This window comes from Salvelinus fontinalis, chromosome 2 (assembly GCF_029448725.1).
Source record: "Salvelinus fontinalis isolate EN_2023a chromosome 2, ASM2944872v1, whole genome shotgun sequence".
NCBI classification, from domain to species: domain Eukaryota; kingdom Metazoa; phylum Chordata; class Actinopteri; order Salmoniformes; family Salmonidae; genus Salvelinus; species Salvelinus fontinalis.
The window spans coordinates 51,936,970-51,958,800 of record NC_074666.1 but is presented as its reverse complement, the minus strand read 5'-3'; the positions used below and the strand labels follow the sequence as shown (position 1 = coordinate 51,958,800).

Here is a 21,831-nt window from a genome sequence, read left to right as displayed (position 1 = left end):
AAGAACGGCTCAAAAAAGCAAAGAGAAATGACAGTCTATCATTACTTTAAGACATGAAGATCAGATAATCTGGAAAACTTCAGACACATCTCAACATCAACTGTTCAAAGGAGACTGTGTGAATCAGGCCTTCATGTTTGAATTGCTGCAATGAAACCATTACTAAAGGACACCAATAAGAAGAAGAGACATGCTTGGGCCAAGAAACACGAACAATGGACATTAAACCGGTGGAAATTTGTCCTTTGGTCTGGAGTCCAAATTGGAGATTTTGGGTTCCAACCGCCATGTTTTTGTGAGACACGGTGTGGGTGAACGGATGATCTCTGCATGTGTGGTTCCCACCGTGAAGCATGGAGGAGGTGGTGTGATGGTGTGGGGTTGCTTTGCCGGTGACACTGTGATGATTTATTTAGAATTCAAGGCACACTTAATCAGCATGGATACCACAGCAATCTGAAGCGATACACCATCCCATCTGGTTTGGGCTTAGTTGGACTATCATTTGTTTTTCAACAGGACAATGACCCAACACACTTCCAGGCTGTGTAAGGGCTATTTGACCAAGAAGGAGAGTGATGGAGTGCTGCATCAGTTGACCTGGCCTCCACAATCCCCCGTTCTCAACCCAATTGAGATGGTTTGGGATGAGTCGGACCACAGAGTGAAGGAAAAGCAGCCAACAAGTGCTCAGCATATGTGGGTACTCCTTCAAGGCTGTTGGAAAAGCTTTCCAGGTGAAGCTGGTTGAGAGAATGCCAAGAGTGTGCAAAGCTGTCATCAAGGCAAAGGGTGGCTACTTTGAAGAATCTTAAATATAAAATATATTTAGATTTGTTTAACACTTTTTTGCTTACTACATTATTCCATTTGTGTTATTTCTTAGTTTTGATGTCTTCACTATTGCTCTAAAACTTTTGACCGGTAGCGTATTTATAAACAGTGCATTCGGAAACTATTCAGACCCCTTGACTTTCCACATTTATATAATTATTTGTATTATTTACATTTTTATATATGTATATTTTAATGTTCTTTAACTTCTTTAACTCTGCATTGTTGGAAATTGACCCGTAAGTAAGCATTTTACTGTTAATCTACACCTGTTGTCTACAGAGCACGTGAATAACATTTTTATGGGTTTGAGTAGGAGGAAAAAACACTCCTCTATCTCTACCCCCTCCCTCACCTCTTAGTCACCGACGAGGTTGAGGCTCAGCCCCCCACAACTGAGCCCAGCTGAGGTGAGGTTATGGACAGCCTCTATTACCTCCCATCACTGTCTAACGACGTAGTGTCAGGGGAAGGCAGCTAGGGGATGACGAGGATGATGACAGGATGAATCTCGTGGGTCTCTCAACTTTGAGACTTAGAGGGCAAAGACACCGCTCTTACCTTCTCTCAAGTCCTACCTAAGTCAGTTCGTCAAATCTCTGCCCTGCTGGAGCTGCCCTGGTCAACTGTAAGTGCTGTTATTGTGAAGTGGAAAAGTCTAGGAGCAACAACGGCTCAGCTGCGAAGTGGTAGGCCACACAAGCTCTCAGAACGGGAACGCCGAGTGCTGAATAGCGTTGCGCGTAAGAATTGGCTGTCCTCGGTTGCAACATTCACTACCAAGTTCCAAACTGCCTCTGGAAGCAATGTCAGCACAATGACTGTTCGTCTGGAGCGTCATGAAATGGGTTTCCATGGCCTAGCAGCCGCACACAAGCCTGAGATCACCATGTGCAATGCCAAGCGTCGGCTGGAGTGGTGTAAAGCTTGCCGTTATTGGACTTTAGAGCAGTGGAAACGCATTCTCTAGAGTGATGAATCATGCTTCATCCTCTGGCAGTCCGACAGATGAATGTTGGTTTGGAGGATGCTAGGAGAACTCTACCTGCCCAATGCATAGTGCCAACTCTGAAGTTTGGTGAAGGAGAAATAATGGTCTGGGGATGTTTTTCATGGCCCCTTGGTTCCATTGAAGGGAAATCTTAATGCTACAGTATAAAATTACATTCTAGATGATTTTGTAGATGAAGCAATTCCCCTGCAGCAATGTTCCAACATCTAGTGGAAAGCCTTCCCAGAAGAGTGGAGAATGTTATAGCAGCAAAGGGGGGACCAACTCCATATTAATGCCCCTAATTTTGAAGATGTTTGTGTCCACATACCTTTGTTCTAGGCTTTATCAAAAGTATACTACTGTACTTATAATAAAACAAAAATATCATGAACACTGTTTACTAGGCAGTCATTTCATACAGCAGTTTTTGGTATCCACAACAGTGAACATCAATAGCCATACAATCGTTAATTTGTCTTTGTGATGCCTCCATTCAAGTTGAATAAAAACATCTTATGAAACGGGAAGCTGGTTTGATTATACATGGACATAATAACGTATAGCATAGATATCGGACCTTCGCCAGATGGTAGATCACCAGTATTTGTTGTATTCAAAAAGTTAGATGCTTAAATTTTAAAGATGAAATCAGAGCTCAGTTTTAGGGATTAGGGATTCGTTCTGCTGTTGCTGATAACCCTCAACATATGAGTTAAGGAACTGGACTTTGGGGATGCAGGCTGCAGACACCTGGGGCAATACAGGGTTACCTCTGAGAAATCCAGTGATTGTATTGGTTCAGTTGCCAATCTAAAGCTCTGCCCCGTGGTCACACATCTCAGCGCAGGCAGAGTGGAAATATTTAATCTGACAGATCACATTTCACAGGATGGCCATGTGTGTATTTATCCAAGCCCGCAAGGTCAGGGAGAGGAAGAGGGATAGCGGAGAACTGGGTCGTGAAACGGCCCTGCATGTTCCCAATTTTACTCCCAACTTTGAGGATGATCAAGTATAAATAAACTTGACACCCATAGAGATAAGGTGCGTGGGGCACAATGGCATAACATTTGTTTGTTTTTTTGTAGCTAAGACAATTTTGTAAAGAGCCTCGTAGGATTGTTGTAAAAAGCCCAGATCTGTCAATGATAACAATGGGACGAGGAGGTTGAGGCGGAGTGATAGAGTGGGAAAGGCTTTGTGCAGTCTAGCTTTGTCCTTAAGAAGTTCTGATTACAAACCGTACACAATGAATGTGTGGCACCATTCAAAAGGTTACAGTGCCTTCAGAAAGTATTCATAGCCCTTGACTTATCCACATTTTGTTGTGTTACAGCCTAAATTCAAAATTGAGTAATATAATTTTTTTTCTCACCGATCTACACACAATACCCCATAATGACAAAGTGAAAACATGTTTTTAGAAATGTTTGCAAATGTATTGAAAATTAAATACAGAAATATATAATTTACGTAAGTATGTATTCACACCCTTTTGCTATGACACTCCAAATTGAGCTCAGGTGCATCTCATTTCCTTTGATCATCCTTGAGCCGTCACTACAACTTGATTGGAGTCCACCTGTGGCCAATTAAATTGTTTGGACATGAATTAGAAAGAAACACACCTGTCTATATAAGGTCCCACAGTTGACAATGCATGACAGAGCAGAAACTATATCATATCCAAGGAACTGTCCATAGATATCCGAGATAGAATCGTGATGAGGCATATACCGTGCCTTCAGACCCCTTGACTTTTTCCACATTTTGTTGTTATGACACACCGCCCCAGACCATGACGGACCCTCCACCTCCAAATCGATCCCGCTCTAGAGTACAGGCCTTGGTGTAATGCTCATTCCTTCGACGACCATCACCCCGGGTAAGACAAAACCACGACTCGTCAGTGAAGAGCACTTTTTGCCAGTCCTCTGGTCCAGCGACAGTGGGTTTCTGCCCATAGGCGACGTTGTTGCCGGTGATGTCTGGTGAGGACCTGCCTTACAACAGGCCTACAAGCCCTCAGTCCAGCCTCTCTCAGCCTGTTGTGGACAGTCTGAGCACTGATGGAGGGATTGTGTGTTCCTGGTGTAACTCGGGGAGTTGCTGTTGCCATCCTGTACCTGTCCCGCGGGTGTGATGTTCGGATGTACCAATCCTGTGCAGGGGTTGTTACACGTGGTCTGCCACTGCGAGGATGATCAGCTGCCCGTCCCGTCTCCCTGTAGCGCTGTCTTAGGCGTCTCACAGTATGGACATTGCAATTTATTGCCCTGGCCACATCTGAATTCTTCATGTCTCCTTGCAGCATGCCTAAGGCACATTCACGCAGATGAGCAGGGACCCTGGGCATCTTTCTTTTGGTGTTTTTCAGAGTCAGTAGAAAGGCCTCTTTAGTGTCCTAAGTTTTCATAACTGTGACCTTAATTGCCTACCGTCTGTAAGCTGTTAGTGTCTTAACGACCGTTCCACAGGTGCATGTTCATTAATTGTTTATGTTTCATTGAACAAGCATGGGAAACAGTGTTTAAACCCTTTACAATGAAGATCTGTGAAGTTAATTGGATTTTTACGAATTATCTTTGAAAGACAAGGTTTAGTAGCCTAAACCTATCCCTGTTACATTGAACTGGGTGAATGGAATATGAATGACAGTCATTCAACATGCTGTAATAGAAATAAGGCCATGCTCATGAAAAAAAATGTGTCCCCCCCCTCATTAAAAACGTCACTGACCGCCACTGCTCTGTAGCGCCATCGAGGGCATTACTGCTACCATACCAAGCAGTGATGCAGCCAGTCAAGATGCTCTCATTGGTGCAAGTGCAGCTGTATAACTTTGAGGATTTGAGGGCCTCTGCCAACCTCCTGAGTGGGAAGAGGTGTTGTCGCGCCTTTTTCACGACTGTGTGCCGACCATTTTAAGTCCTTAGTGATTTGGACCCCTGAGGAACTTGAAGCTCCCGAACCCACTCCACTGCAGCCTTGTCGATGTAGTTGAGGCTGTGCTGGCCGCTAGTCCACGATCAGCTCCTTGGTCTTACTGAGATTGAGGGAGAGGTTGTTGTCCCGGTATCACACTGCTAGGTCACTGACCTCCTCCCTGTAGGCTGACCTCCTCCCCCTGACTGACCTCCCCCCTGAGTCAATGCATGTTAGACTCACATTTGGCAGCGATTACAACTGTGAGTCTTTCCTGGTAAGTCTCGAAGAATACACACCTGGATTCTGCAACATTTTTCCATTATTCTTTTGAAAGAATTTCTCTCTCTGTGAAATTGGTTGTTGATTGTTGCTAGACAACCATTTTCAGGTCTTGCCATAGATATTGTAGTAGATTTAAGTAATACCTGTAACTCAGCCACTCAGGAACATTCACTGTCTTCCTGGTAAGCAACTCCGGTGAAGATTTGGCCTTGTGTTTTAGGTTATTGTCCTGCTGAAAGGTGAATTCATCTGCCAGAGGAAAGCAGACTAAAATCCATTAGGATTTTGCCTGTGCTTAGCTCCATTTTGTTTATTTTTTATCCTGAAAAACTCCCCAGTCCTTAATGGTTACAAGCATGCCCATAACATGATGCCACCCCCAATATCCTTAAAATAAAATATATATAACAATATAACTCTCAATAAACTATAGAGAGTGTTACTCAGTAATGTGTTGTATTGGATTTGCCCCAAACATAACACTTTCTATTCAGGGAAAAAGGTAATTGCTTTGTCACAGTTTTTGCAGTAGTACTCTAGTGCCTTATTGCAAACAGGATTTATGCTTTGGAATATTTTTATTCTATAAAGACTTTCTTGTTTTCACTCTGTTATTTAGGTTAGTGTTGTGGAGTAACTACAATGTTGTTTATCCTTCTTCAGTTCTCATATCACAGCCATTATACTCTAACTTTTTTAATGTTACCATTGGCCTCATGGTGAAATCCCTGAGCCTTTTCCTTCCTCTCCGGCAACTGAGTTAGGAAGGACGCCTGTATCTTTGTAGTGATTGGATGTAACATCAAAAACATAATGAATTACTTCACCATGCTCAAAGGGATATTCAAGCTTTTTTTCTTCCTCACCCATCTACCAATAGGTGCCCTTCATTACGAGGCATTGGATAACCTCCCTGGTTTTTGTGGTTGAATCTGTGTTTGAAATTCACTGCTCGGCTGAGGGACCTTACATGTAATTGTATGGATGGGTTACAGAGATGAGGTAGTCATTCAAAAATGATTTTAAACAATATTATTGCACACAGAGTTAGCCCATGTAACTTATTTTGTGGCTTGTTATTAAGCAAATCTTTACTCCTCAACTTATTTAGGCTTGCCATAACAAAGGGGTTGAATACTTGACTCAAGAAATTTCAGCTTTTATTTTTGTAGTCATTTGTAATAATTTTGAAAAACATAATTCCACTTTGACATGATGGGGTATTGTGTGCAGGCCAGTGCTAAAAACATTGAAATTGAATCCATTTTAATTTCAGGCTATACCACAACAAAATGTGGAAAAAGTCAAGGGGTGTGAATACTTTCTGAAGGTATATACAAATCTACCTCAGGTCACTTTGCCTGTAGATAATGTTTATTTTTTCTCTCTCATTTTAGTTAAGCTCTGAAACAATTTCACACAGACCAGGAAATGTCGAGGGAAGCTTGACAGAGTTGCTAAAATGCCTGTCTACACATCATTGGGAGAATGAGAGAGAGAGAGAAGGAGAAGGGAGAGGTATTTCCGCTGCAGATAAAATAAGTTACTCACTAATATAAGGGATGCTGGCACACAGTGACTGCATTACCAGATTGCAGTCTACACCACAACTGAGTTGTGAGACGTTTCTTTACCCTCTGCATTTCTTTACCCTCTGCTCATAATTGAAGGGGGGTCTGACAGGAATGTCATATTCCAGTAAGCTATATGTTTAAAAAGGGTTATATCAAATATCATTTTGCTATTTTATTTGGAATTTTAAGGCCGCTTGAAGTATAAAAAAAAATATTATTTACAATATATTGTTTATGAAAAAGTTTATTTGGCCTTACTGCATATATACTTACAGCATACAGCATATATACAAAAACATTGAATAACACATTCACTACATGGAACAACAGATAGTCCCCCAAAAAATCGAAAGGAACTTTGTTCTGAAGTGTCTGTCCTATATCTGAGAGATATAAAAACAGGAAACATTTGTACTTGTTTTAACATATATTTAAGCCCTTATTGTTGGCACTAAACACTGTAAATATATACAGTACCAGTCAAAAGTTTGGACACACCTACTCATTCAAGGGTTTTTCTTAATTTTCACTATTTTCTACATTGCAGAATAATAGTGAAGACATCAAAACTATGAAATAACACATATGGAATCATGTAGTAACCAATAAAGTGTTAAAAAAATTCTAAATATATTTGAGATTCTTCAAAGTAGCCACCCTTTGCCTTGATGACAGCTTTGCACACTCTTGGCATTATCACAACCAGCTTCATGAAGTAGTCACCTGGAATGCATTTCAATTAACAGGTGTGCCTTGTTAAAAGTCAATTTGTGGAATTTCTTTCCTTCTTAATGCATTTGAGCCAATCAGTTGTGTTGTAAAAAAAGTAGGGTTGGTATACAGAAGGTAGCTCTATTAGGTAAAAGACCAAGTCCATACTGTATTATGGCAAGAACGGCTCAAAAAAGCAAAGAGAAATGACAGTCTATCATTACTTTAAGACATGAAGATCAGTTAATCTGGAAAATTTCCGACACATCTCAACATCAACTGTTCAGAGGAGACAGCGTAAATCAGGCCTTCATGTTTGAATTGCTGCAATGAAACCACTACTAAAGGACACAAATAAGAATAAGAGTTTTGAGATGTTTGGTTCCAACCGCCGTGTCTTTGTGAGATGTGAGATGGATGATCTCCGCATGTGTGGTTCCCACCGTGAAGCATGGAGGAGGAGGTGTGATGTTGTGGGGATGCTTTACTGGTGACACTGTGATGATTTATTTCGAATTCAATACACACTTAACCAGCATGGATACCACAGCATTCTGCAGCGATATACCATCCCATCTGGTTTGGGCTTAGAGGGACTATCATTTGTTTTTCAACAGGACAATGATACAACACACCTCCAGGCTCTGTAAGGGCTATTTTACCAATAAGGAGAGTTATGGAGTGCTGCATCAGATGACCTGGCCTCCACAATCCCCTGACCTCAACCCAATTGAGATTGTTTTGGATGAGTTGGACCGCAGAGTGAAGGAAAACCAGCCAAAAAGTGCTCAGCATATGTGGGAACTCCTTCAAGACTGTTGGAAAAGCATTCCAGGCGAAGCTGGTTGAGAGAATGCCAAGAGTGCGCAAAGCTGTAATCAAGGCAAAGGGTGGCTACTTTGAAGAATCTAAAATCTAAAATATATTTTGATTTATTTAACACTTTTTTGGTACTCTACTTCCATTCATTTTTTTAAAACTGGTACCTGGGGACCTTCAGACGAGTCTTGTGAGGCCTAGTGCAAAACATCCAACATGTACAGTACGTGTTCATGAGAGTATTATTAGTGTGTAGCCCAAACTGTTTGCACGCTACAGACAGAAGTTGGCAGATCTGCTGTACAGACTTCAGATGAGTCCCAATATTATTGTGGGGGTTGTAGAGCAAAACGGATAACACCATTGTATTCGCGAGAGTCTCACCATTACGTTCGCGAGAGTCTCACTCTAGGGGGTTATTAAAGCAAACTTTTCAAAGTTGTGCCCAGCAGCTTTAGCGGCCATTTGTTTTTATACTGCCATTAAACTGATGAGCGAAATGAAGGGGATGGGCCAAATGAATGAATTTGTCACTTCTAGCTTGTTCTGAGGTGTTTGCCAAGAACGTGTAAAGAAGTCCATTATGAAAAGCTGTAAAGCATGTGCATGGAGATAGTAAAACAGAAAAACACTTTACTGTTTAAATGCAACCAGCAGAGGAGAGGAATAGATAGTCACTATGACTTAGTGAGAAAGAGCGAGAGAGAGATTGAACAAATAAAACTACAATGTACACACTACCTATGGGGTTAAAACTTGGGGTACTTTGACATCGCAAAAAAGCACATTAGTTTCAATTAAATACGCCTGACCTCTGACACGTTAGAAGTCTCTCCCGTGCTGGCAGAAATAGGAAGGCATTATTACACTCACACTGAAAGAGATTGATTTCGGAGCAACATTACTGTTTTTTTCAGTTTACCATACATATCTCGAATTTCAATTACAGCGGCATATATGAAGGCCAACAGGCAATTGAAAGCAAAACACGGCTGGCTTTATGGTGCTGGAAAGGAGAGTTGAATGAAAAGGCAAAGCAGATGAGCGATACCAGTATCTTAAACCATGAACACACAGCACACTCGATTTTCAAAAAGGATGATTTTGTTTTCCCCCACTGATTGTGAGGGCATGTGTATGGAGTGACAGACAAGGATTAACAGATCTTTGAGGGAGAGAGGGCAAGGACGATGGCTCCAGAGCTCCGGGGTCTTGGCATGAGGGGTACCAGTGGCAGCCTGTTTCGGGGAGACGCCAGGGGAAAACACCAGGGATGCGTCCCAAATGGCACCCTATTGCCTGTATAATGCATTACTAGTCCACATGGTTTGGGTCAAAAGTAGTGCACTATAAAGGGAACATGATGCCATTTGGGACACACGACTGGGTCTGGTGTGAACAGTATGTGGGCTGACTGCCTCGTAGCCACTGAGAGGGGTTTTAGCATTAGGCTTGGGCAATATCCAAATGTCATATCATCATACTGTCCTTCTCTCATCCCGGGATTTACGGTATTAATGGCATAGCAAACAAGGGGGAGCTAAAAAAAACTCTACTCCCAGAATGTTAACAAAACTAGCACAAACTAATAGCGAAAGCACATAGACGCTGTAAGCTAAATGCTTACGAGCGAAAACTATGATGAACTTATTGCAGAGACAGGCAAATCCAACTCATAAAGTTACGCAAGCATAGCTAGTAGATACCAAATATCATTTTTGGTGAGTTTGGACATTTACACGCGAAAGTGAACAAGATAAATTGTGCAACTGATCAAAGTTGTGATGCATGCTTTTCTGAAGGAAGAGCAGCATTTGAACAAGGAGCAGATGGGAGAAGAACGAAGGAGAAAAAAAACTCTAGTAGGAAGCGCAAGGAAAAACATGGCAGCTGTACAGATAACTCATCCATAGCTCTTTGACTTCTGGCAGGATGCCATTATAAGATGTCGGATGGCATACAAGTATAACTTCATCACCTCATGTGTGCCGGACAACAGAGGCTTGCCAATAGAACGCAATAGATATAAAAGCTCCTGCCTTTTCTCCTGTTGTTCTATTTACAAAACAAACATGTGACTGGCTCAACTGTTCTGGAGAATTACGGTAAGCTTCATCATGTAAAATAATGTGACAGGTGAAACGAAGAATGCAATATGCTTTATCTCCTAACGTCTTGCACAGGTTGACTGCAGGTGTTAACTTAAAAAGTAGCTACATATATTCCAATTGATTGAAAAACTAGTTTTGACGGTATTTAAAAACCATTGATGTTACAAACAGAAAGACGGCACAATGTCCCATAAAAGCAGGCTCTTATAACCTTTAAAGCACCATGCACTGCAAAGCTGTCCCAAGACGCCCCTATTGACCCATAACACTACAATGCCACAGCACAGCCATTTTGTCTAAATGGTGACCGTAAGCGCATTCCGGTCTCCATCTACGGCAGCATACGCAGAAGAGAGAGTAAGATATCTGGGCTGGGAACGGAGCAGGCAGGGACCACTGGGCTGTAGTGGCTCTCTAGTCACAGTGCACGTGAATGTTCACCAGCATGTACAGCAGTCAAAAGACCTTTCTATTTCCATAGGGGAGAGTGATGTTTATGAGGCACTCCACTAATGGAGGAGCTGGGGACATTTCTATCTGGGACAGGGCAACCATTTCCACACAGAAAATACTACTTTCATATAATGAATCTGTGGGGAGGAATCAACTTAATGAGGTGGGCATGTGTTCGTGACGAGGTTTTCAGAGGAGGTGGGCACGTGTCCGTGGGGGACTGGAGGTGTTCAGAGGGGAACTGAGAAGGATGGGAATTGTTAGAAGGCTCGTTAATAACAAAACTGTAACAAATAAAGTGCTGTCAAGGGAGGCCTGGGGCATGGCCACATCACACCTGGCTAGCAAAACACTTAACAGTCCGGCCCTGATTAAGAATAAGTAGGGATGGAACTTTCTCAGGCAGTTGGATGTACCCTGCACAACTTTACAACATCAGTGGCATGCTTAGCTTAATATTTGTAAGTCACGTCACATCGACTTTGCAGTGAATGACATTGTGTACCTCCCAAATGGCACTCTGCTCCCTATGTAGTGCACTACATTTGATGAGGGGCCCATAGTGCAATAATATTTCTGTCAAAAGTATTGCACCACATTGGGAATAGGGTGCCATTTGTGACGCAGATGTTATGTGCTCCATAGTTATGTTCGGGGATTGTCCTGATATGGGGCACCATTAATGTAGGGGACCATAGTGTTGGTTATATTACACAGTTACAAGCTTGAAAGTAAGAAAACTACAGACAAATACAGTATATAAAATGTCAGGTTTGCGTGTATAACTTACAAGTGATTCATATTTATACTAATGAGAATAAACCAAGATGATGATGTAGGTATAAAATTACATTATGTGAAGTATAGTCAGTAGCGATTTTAGCAAGTAAATCTTGGTGGGTAAAACAAAAAAATATATATATTTTTAGATGCATGCCAGCAAAGCCACTACACAACACAACACTAAACAGTACATTAGTTGCACTATAACGGCGACAAGCGGTGTCCACAAACTGTTAGGGCCTACATAAAGCTGTCCCAACAGCAGAGCTTTCTTTTCAGCACCATGGAGTGAATCCTTACCCCTGCTACACCTGACTGCCAGCAGAGCCTTGTCTGGCAGCGAAACAATTCATTCAGCCTCATTTACTGCCTTTTAAAAGAATACAGCTGATATGGCTAGCCATATCTCCCTGGCATATTACATAGTTTAAACAGCAGCATATAAGACATTTTTGGACTCACCTTGTTGTGCCCGGCGGTCCTTCAATGGCACATTTTGTCATCAAAGAAAAATATTTACAATTCCGCGTTGGTTGACCGCTCAAAACGTATTTTCCCAGTCTGACTTCCCAGTCTGACTTCCCAGTTGCAATGCTTGTGGTTAGCCACGGTCACGATTCCTTCCAAACAACTCATTGTTGAATTTGCGATTTCCAACTTGTTGTGTGATGTTTATGTCCAATGGTTGATGTGCACTGATACATTTTATCTATAATTTATCTTCATATGACAAGGATTAAAAAGGATTTGCCAGTAGATTGTCTACTTGATTTATGATGATGACTGCTAGCTAATATTTTGAAAGTAGATTTTGACATGATCAGTCCAATCAAAGCTACTGTAGATATAACGTGATTTGATGTCATTTTATCTGTGTCCAATGACCTTGAACCTTCTTGGAAGGGCACTTCTAATGTAACTATGGCAGCACCCAAAGGGATCACATTCTTGATGTCTATCTACCCTTACGAAAGTTGGGTGACAGTGTCCCCATGAGTGACAGAACACTGAGCCAATCACAGTGCAATGCTGAGCCAATCATGGTGCAGTGCTCCTATTTTCTGCTGGCCTGCCACACCACCACAGAAAGCATTGAAGCTGCCTGTTTGTATGCGGCTTTATTAACTCAATGATATATATATATATATTTTTACATTGTTTGCAAACTGATATGTGACACGTATTAATGCCAAAATAACATGCAAAACAGGCAAGCCCCCCCACCAAAAAAGCTTTAATATATATATATATATATATATATACATTTAATTTTAATTATTTTTTTGCAAAAAATGTGGGGCTTAAAACAGGTGGGGCTCTGCCCTGAAGGACGGGTCGCCACTGAGTATAGTGATGTGCATTTGAGCCATATACTTCAAAGTACTCATGTACATTAATGGCTCTGTACAGTGTAAGGAGTATTTTAGACCTCTACTTCCCGCTGTGAACCCGGGTGGCCCTGCAAGTGGCTGGCTGAGGTTTCAGGCCCTGTTCACGCCCTGTAAACCTATCTCCTCCTCCAAAGCCAAGTGTTTCTGTAACTGAGCTAATGGCCTCAGACACAAGGGGCCAAAGATCAGCAGTCAATAAGACAGACACTGAAGGAAAGAGTGTCCACACTCTGGGCACATGGTACAGTGAAAAAAGCAGGTCTGATGGCTAATGCAATAACCACAGCCAGACATCAAACCAAGAGGAACGATAAGAGCGTCCAGATACTGAAAGCTCCGGGACGGAGAGAAGATGAAAAGAGGAGGAGAAGTTTAACTTCCATCCAACGCCGGCTGCCCTAATTTGTCTGACGTGTGACGTGTCCGATTGATCATTATCGGGAATCGCGAGGAGCGGCGATGGCCCATCAATTGCTTGTCTCTAAAATCGGCCCGACCCTGGGTGAGTCATTTTTAAATGCAATCTACAGTTTAAATCTGGGGACCAAAATAGCACCCTATTCCCTATGTAGTGCACTACTTTTGACCAGGGCCCATATCAAATGATGCATTTTTGGGTCGCACCCTGTGGGTTTGTTGTAATGTCCCTCCGTCTGCGTTGGAAGTCCTGCGAGCATCGGATTGGGCTGGCTGAATGTGAACAAGCACTCTGTCGGTCGGCCTAGCAGCTTCAGAGACCTCCCACTGGGCTGCAGGAGAACACGCTGTGCTTTGTTGTGCTTGCCACTTTGCAGTCAATCAGGAGATGAAAGCTATTCAAATAATTAGCCATGTTATGTTTGGAGTGTTCTAGAATAATCAGCCATGTTAGTTATATTAGTTCTGTTTGGAGTGTTTTAGCGAGTGTTGTTTTAATCAAAGGATAGATCAGGAAATGGGCCTGACCCGGGATGTTGTTCGATGTTAATCAGAAGTGAAGACAAGGGAAAACAAAGTTGTTATCTTGTTTGTATCAATTTCAAAACAAGCAAAGGGGTTGTGCTATAGGGTAGTTTTCCGACCAGTTTTTTAATTGTGTAATGGCTCTGTGGGTAGTCTGCGTGTGGGTAGTCTGCCTGTGGGTAGTCTGCCTGTGGGTAGTCTGCCTGTGGGTAGTCTGCCTGTGGGTAGTCTGCCTGTGGGTAGTCTGCCTGTGGGTAGTCTGCCTGTGGGTAGTCTGCCTGTGGGTGTGCTCACAGGTGTACGTGTGTTTAGCGTGCCTGGATGTGTTTGGAGGGAAAGGAGATTGCTGAAGATTTATTGTATTCCCATCAGCTACAGTATTCGTTGACATAAAGTCACAACGGAATTTAACAAAAGTGTTAGCCAGGATTCCATAGGCATTTCTAGAGCCCTCCACAATCGTATCTCCAGCTTGTCACAGGCCATGAACCAACAGCCAAAGGCTTACATCAATACTATTGAGTGGATTGCAGGCTGCAATCTCTTCCTATTGACATCAAAAATGGGTTGAAAACAGGTTGAAAGAGTATTTCTGTGTAGGGGGGGGGGGGGGGCAGCAGAATGAGGTGGTAAGGGGTGGAAGCCTCCTTCTCAACCTTTACTCTATCCATAAGGAAAGCTATGGTAAAGCTACACGTGGGTTTGGTATAGTTTTCTATAGACAAGGGACTGTCATTCCAATCCCCTTCTCCCTAACTGATCTTGTCCATAATCAGTCCATCCGGGATGTTGCGATTCTGCTACTAAACTGACCAATCACCGCAGCACAAAGAAAAGGGCTTTTAATTTCAACCAATCACCCCACATTTAATCACCCCACATCACCCCCTATCCACATCGACCGGGCAGCAGTGGAGAAGGTGGAAAGTTAAGTTCCTCGGCGTACACATCACTGAAAACTGAAATGGTTCACACACACAGACCGTGTGTGCCTCAGCCTCAGGAGGCTGAAGAAATGTAGCTTGTCGCCTAAAGCTCTCACAAACTTTTACAGATGCACAATTGAGAGCATCCTGTCGGGCTGTATGACAGCCTGGTACGGCAACTGCACCCCCCGCAACCGCAGAGCTCTCCAGAGGGTGGTGCGGTCTGCACAACACATCACCGGGAGCAAACTACCTACTCTCCAGGAAACTTACAGCACCCGATGTCACAGGAACACCAAAAAGATCATCAAGGACAACAACCACCCGAGCCACTTCCTGTTCATGCCGCTATCTTCCAGAAGGTGAGGTCAGTACAGGTGCATCAAAGATGGGACTGAGAGTCGGAAAAACAGCTTCTATCTCAAGACCATCAGCATGTGAAACAGCCATCACTAGCACAGAGAGGCTGCTGCCTGCATACAGACTTTAAATCATTGGCCACTTTAATAAACGGAACACTAGTCCCTTAATGTTTACATATAATATACATAATAATGTTTACATATCTTGCATTACTCATCTCTTATGTATATACTGTATTCTATACTATCTATTGCATCTTAGTCGATGCCGCTTTGCTCATCCACATATGTATATATTCTTATTCCATTCCTTTACCAAGATTGTGTGTATTAGGTATTGTTGTGAAATTGTTAGATATTACTTGTTAGATATTACTTGTTAGTTATTTCTAACAACTGTCGGAACTAGAAGCGGAAGCATTTCGCTACACCCTCAATAAACATCTGCTAATCACTTGTATGTGTCCAATAACATTTGATTTGAATATTTACACACGTTTTTCCCTTGTCAGCAAATTTGTGACAAAATATTGTTTCTATTTTTTGCCTGCAAATATCAATGCTGCTAAGGGCATAATACTCAACCGTTTAAAAAGTTTAATGGAGGACAGCTGGCTTCCAGTCATTATTTGATCGAGGAATACATTCTTGCCCTGTTTTCTGTCTGTCGGCAACTGAACCCTTCAATCCCATGCTGAATATTTAGTGGTAATTCATCAAATAAACACCTGAGTCTATTTCTGTGTGTTTAAATACTGATCATTTGATAACAGTAGTGAACGTTTGATAATGACCACTTGAGGTAATAATGCTGTCATAAAATACATGACCTAATTCAAAGCATTACCTACATTTGAGCATGACTATTTATGTGAGCGTCTTCCGTTCCCGCTGGCTTGCGGTGCAATGGTGATCAAGTGTAATGTGGCGATTGAACACCTGCCTAATTTGGATTAAGCATGCATGGCAGTGTCTGCCTGGGATCTCTGGCGCTCTAATGTGAGGTGACAGAGCATTTCTACACATTCACTGCTCATGCATAAGCACCTCTCTTAACTAGCCCGGTCCCAGCATCGAATGACACCACTGTAAACGATGTAGGGTACAGTGCTACTCACTTCTATTTATATCAGCATAAGGCCAATAATTACTGCATATAACTGTCCCAGTCAACATTGGAAATGAACTTAAGAGTAAAGAGGGATGTTGCCCCCTCAGCCAGAGTCATGAACACATTTTTGTAGCTGGTAAGGACTGAATAAATGCTACTTATTGGTATTCACGAGGAAATTCCTTTCACCACAAGAAGTTGTAAACAGCAAGACACAGCCGTCCTCATCCCATATATACTTTGCTTTGTATGGAAAGCAGTGAACAGTATCAACAGGCAGTGGAGTGGCCCTTTACCGACCTGTAGCTAGGACCTGATGGCAGGGGGTCGAAGCAGTGATGGAGTGGGTGGTCTGCATTGTTGATAAAGTAGGCGGTTTTGGTTGAGTTGCACATTCGTTCAGGAGAGAAGGGACTGGGAGTCCAATGATTATTGATGCAGTATTTGTAATCCGTGGTGATTTGTTATGAATTGAAGCTGTTAGCAAACTGAAGTTGCAGATACTACTGTTTAGGTTTGACAGAAAATGTGTTTATGTCAGATATTACTGGGATGCGTATGCAATACTTTGAGTTACATATGACAACTGAACATTAACTTCAAGAACATTTCCAATGTACAAGTCTGCCATTTGGCTTACATTACTCTACCATTGTTAATGACTTAGTAGGCTTTGTTCAGTTTTAGAAATGTTCTCAATTAATTATTTGAAATAAACCCCAATAGAATATAAATGCATGTAGAAGCTGAATATAACCTCAGAGACTGCTTCCATAAAACGACACCACACCTGTCAGTGAATTGATACGGTTCCCAGGACAATCTTGAGTGCCAGGACACAGACAACGTGATGAATGTTGCACAAATGATTTCCCTCTTTCATTTCTTTAATGCCCCATTTGTTTGACTCTGTCTCTATTGAATGGAGTATTCCAGTCATAAGTTCTAGTCAGCCCTCGCCGTTTTTGTTTGTATTTTAGGGAGGAATTGTGTGTCCTCAACTGACATAGTTAGCACAACTTCTAGAGAATGTTTTGTTTGTGACTCACAGTCTCAGTTTGTGGATATGATTGTCTCCCAGCTTTGGGTTTTAGAGTTCCTTTGATTCGTTAAACAATTTTGCAATTTGACTTGTTTGATGTCAGAACATCAGCATGTCCAATAACAACATCAACACGGTGTGGAGATGTGGTTCTACCTTTGAAGAAGCAGTCCTTGCTGTGCACCACGTAGATCCGTCTCTTCTGAAGGCAGGCGGTGCGGTACACCTCACAGTGGTTCTCGTAGAACCTTCCATCAGAGCCGCACACCGGCACAAAGGTGGGTCGACACTTCTCCTGGCACACACACTCTGCCCGGCCCGTCGACTCCAGCAGCACACACTGGCGGCCCCTCCCGCAGTTTGTCCTCTTGCATGGCCCTCCATTTGACCCAGAGTGGACTGGGAGAAACACAGAGAGAGAGAAACCAGAGTTTAGGTTGGAAGAAACAGAGACAGCCTGGAATAAACATTCAAAAAGAAACCCAAGGTTGGTAAAATGCCAGTAGACTATCATTCTAAGACGATCCAGTAAGAAAAGATAAGAAGGATGGTTGGAGAGGTTGTGCTGGTCAGAATATGAATCACTTCGAACACCTGTTGTCTGCTTTCTAAAAGGAAAGTGAAAAAAACACCTTGTTTATTCAAGGCACTGGTTGCGCCAGGTTGGCTCTGAGTGTGTATAGATGTCCATTACATTTCTCAAATGTCTGGTCAATTAAAATCTTTCCTGTCATGTTGTCAGGTGCCAATTTTCCCTAAAGGAAACTCTGAAATGGCATATTGTTTTTATTAAAAAAATAGTGACTTTCCATCCAGGTGGACTATCAGTAACATTTCAACTATCTACTAACCTTAACCCTAGCTATAACCCTAACCCTTATTCTAACGCTAACCGTAACCTTAGCACGCAGTTGCTTATCAACAGATAGTACGAAAATCTAGACTATCCAAATAAAGTGTGACCCAATATTACACACACACACACACACACACACACACACACACACACACACACACACACACACACACACACACACACACACACACACACACACACACACACACACACACACACTTAAACATTCTGTGAGATCAGAGATTGTACCTTACCCTTCCTCACACGTCCTTCTTAGCACCTGTCAGTCCTGAACCCCTCACCATGGAGATCCTCCCACTCCCTTCTGATTCAATCTATTTGCATTTAAAGCAGGGAAAAAGCTGCTGAGACTTGCAGCCACTCCACCTTGGATTGATCTTGCTAGGCCCCAGGCCCTAGAAGGGACCACTCCTGGAGAGATCTGAGCTGGGATTTATGGGGCCTGGGTTTGGAGTATAGGTGGCCGCTAGATTGAGGTTAGGAGCTAGGCTGGGGGAGAGAGGGGAACTGGATTGGTTTTAGCAGCATGGCTGGGGGGGAGAGAGGGGGGGCTGTGCTGGAGATAGCAGCATTGCTGGGAGAGAGAGGGTAGCTGGTCTGGGTTAGCAGCTATAGGCTGGGGAGCATAGTCATAAACTAGACGTAACATAGTAAATGTAAATCGGGTACACTCAAATGAGTATAATATGTTGTGTTTGGTAAGTTTACATAAGACAGAAGGTTACTTAAGTAGGGTGGATGGTTGGCGTGGATGGGTAGGCATATACCGTGAACGTCTAGAAACCCGAAGGTTGCGCTTTCAAATCTCATCATCTCAATCTAATAGCTAATTAGCAGCTTTGCAACTACTTAGCATGATAGCTAACTCTTCCCCTTTCCAACCGGAGCATTCTAATTTTGGATGAATAGTTATGATGGTTACAGTGGCTTGCGAAAGTATTCACCCCCTTGGCATTTTTCCAATTTTGGTGCCTTACAACCTGGAAAGAAAATTGATTTTTGGAGATGCTTGTTTCACAATAGAAAATATTTTGCAAGAAATAAGAAAAATAAATAAATAAAACTTGAGCGTGCATAACTATTCACCCCCCCAAAGTCAATACTTTGTAGAGCCATCTTTTGCAGCAATTACAGCTGAAAGTCTCTTGGGGTATGTCTCTATAAGCTTGGCACATCTAGCCACGGGGATTTTTGTCCATTCTTCAAGGCAAAACTGCTCCAGCTCCTTCAAGTAAAAAAAAAAAAAAAAAAAAGAAAACTTGAGCTTGCATAACTATTTTTCCTCCTGAGAACTATTGTTCCTCCTGTGCAGGGTGAACCTGGTGTTTGTCTACATTGAGCTGACAGAGGTCTGGGCTTTGACTAGGCCATTCCAAGACATTTAAATGTTTCCCCTTAAACCACCCAAGTGTTGCTTTAGCAGTATGCTTAGGGTCATTGTTCTGCTGAAAGGTAAACCTCCGTCCCAGTCTCAAATCTCTTGAAGACTGAAACAGGTTTCCCTCAAGAATTTCCCTGTGTTTAGCGCCATCCATCATTCCTTCAATTCTGTTCCTTTCAGAACACGTATATATATACTGAGATCATGTGACAGATCATGTGACACTTAGATTGCACACAGGTGGACTTTATTTAAATAATTCTGTGACTTCTGAAGGTAATTGCTTGCACCAGATCTTATTTAGGGGCTTCATAGCAAAGGGGGTAAATACATATGCACGCACAACTTTTCCGTTTTTTTTATTTTTTATATTATTTATTGAATAAAGTTATTTTTCATTTCACTTCACCTGTATGGACTATTTTGTGTATGTCCATTACATGAAATCCAAATAAAAATCCATTCAAATTACAGGTTGTAATGCAACAAAATAGAATACTTTTGCAAGGCAGTGAAAATGCCTTAATAACACTGCCGTCCAATCACCAATTTTATTTCAGACAAATGCCATTTACGCATGACAACATGAGCTAAAAATAAATATAATTGGTTTAGGACTTTATGTGCGGGAACTTTTATTTTTACTTCAATGAAAAATCTCAGAGCAAATCCTGGATTTGCCTCAGTGCCCTGATAGATGACTGAAAGGAGAGTGGCTCTCAAGTTCTATTTTGACAGCTTCAAAGTGGAAACCAGGTGGATCAGTTGAGGTAAAAAAAATGTTAAATTAAGACAACGTTTTATCAATCATGTCACTTAAATGACAAAATATTTTGCAGCGCTGAATAATGTTGGTTGCAATGCTGCTTGAAGAAGCAGCAGCTTGCGTTATTAGCTATAGCTCTAGCTATCTATCCTCTCCCTCCATTTCTGAATACATTTGTTTCTTTCTAGCTGGCAAAACAAGTGAGCATCATTTTCTGTGTGTACTGCCAAATGTCGATTACATAACTACATTTGCCACTGGTATGGGCTAGTAAATATCCTAAACCTAGCCAGCTAGACAGTGATAGATGCAAGCTAAAACCAGGGAAGGGGAATAAACAATTCACTTTGTCTCATCTGCTGGAAGCTTGCTAATGTTCACACAAATAGGTTTTTCCATATGTAATCGATGAAATTAGATTTTAAGTCCATAAAGATTGTAATTGTGTGGATATTATCAAAAAACTCCCTCTCTGAATATAGCTACCATGTAAAAGATGGCTAGCTATGCTCCAACTTCAGTCTATCAGCTTTTCTGACATGGTTTTCCTGCCTGGCAGATACAGTGTCTGTTTCTACTATTGTACTATTACTGTACTAAGGTAGTTAGCTAGCTAGATTACTAAAACTACTAAATCCTAACTTAGCTAGATAGGATAGCATATTTTGTGTTTGGTTCCACTATCACTGTCCTTCATCCACCACACATTCATCTAGACGCAAGCAAATTGTGATAGTGTTTGCTATAAATCAGATGATGTCATTCTAATCCACAATCCTTTAGTAAACGTTTTTATGAGGGACAATCCCACCCTCACAGGAGTGACAGGACACACACACACACACACACACACACACAGGACAGGCAGGTGAACATTGCCTGGCAGGGAATCGACATTCGGCCAGCCTGCTCACAGATCTGTTCATCCTATTGTATGATTGTTGTCATGCCATGTTAAAACATTGAAGTTGGCTACACATAGGAGTTGGCTATTTGGCACAATCTGATGGAAGACCAAGTCCTATCCAATGTTATTGGTCACATACATGTGTTTAGCAAATGTTATTGTGTTATTGCGGGTGTAGCGAAATGCTTGTGTTTCTAGTTCCGACAGTGCAGAAATATCTAACCATTAATTTCTAACAATACACAACATATACCCAATACACACAAATCTAAATAAGGAATGGAATTAAGAATATATAAATATATGGGCGAGCAATGTCAAAGCGGCATAAACTAAGATACAGTAGAAAATGAAAGAATGCAGTATATACTGTACATATGAGACGAGTAATGCAAGATACGTATGTAAACATTATTAAAGTGACATTGTTAATGACCACACTAACATTTGGCTTATAGTCAGAACAGAAAGAGTGAAACTTCAATGTACTGGAGGACTACTCTAGAATACGTCGGCTTTGTTACAGGAAAGATGGAAAGGAGAATAGGATGTGATGTATGTTTGCGTAGCACCTGAATGTGAGGGCAAGCGGTTATGCATCGTAAGGGACGGAAATTGTTTTAGGTTGTGGCACTCC

General features: G+C 41.9%; 1 protein-coding gene across 1 annotated transcript in view; it reads right to left on the bottom strand.

Moving 5' to 3' along the window:
- LOC129820879 (follistatin-related protein 4-like) overlaps nucleotides 1–21,831 on the bottom strand; it is a 217,591-nt gene that overhangs the window by 103,484 nt on the left and 92,276 nt on the right. The window contains exon 4 of the mRNA XM_055877954.1: nucleotides 17,420–17,662. Coding sequence (XP_055733929.1) covers nucleotides 17,420–17,662 — 243 coding nt within the window. The remainder of the gene's footprint in view (nucleotides 1–17,419; nucleotides 17,663–21,831) is intronic.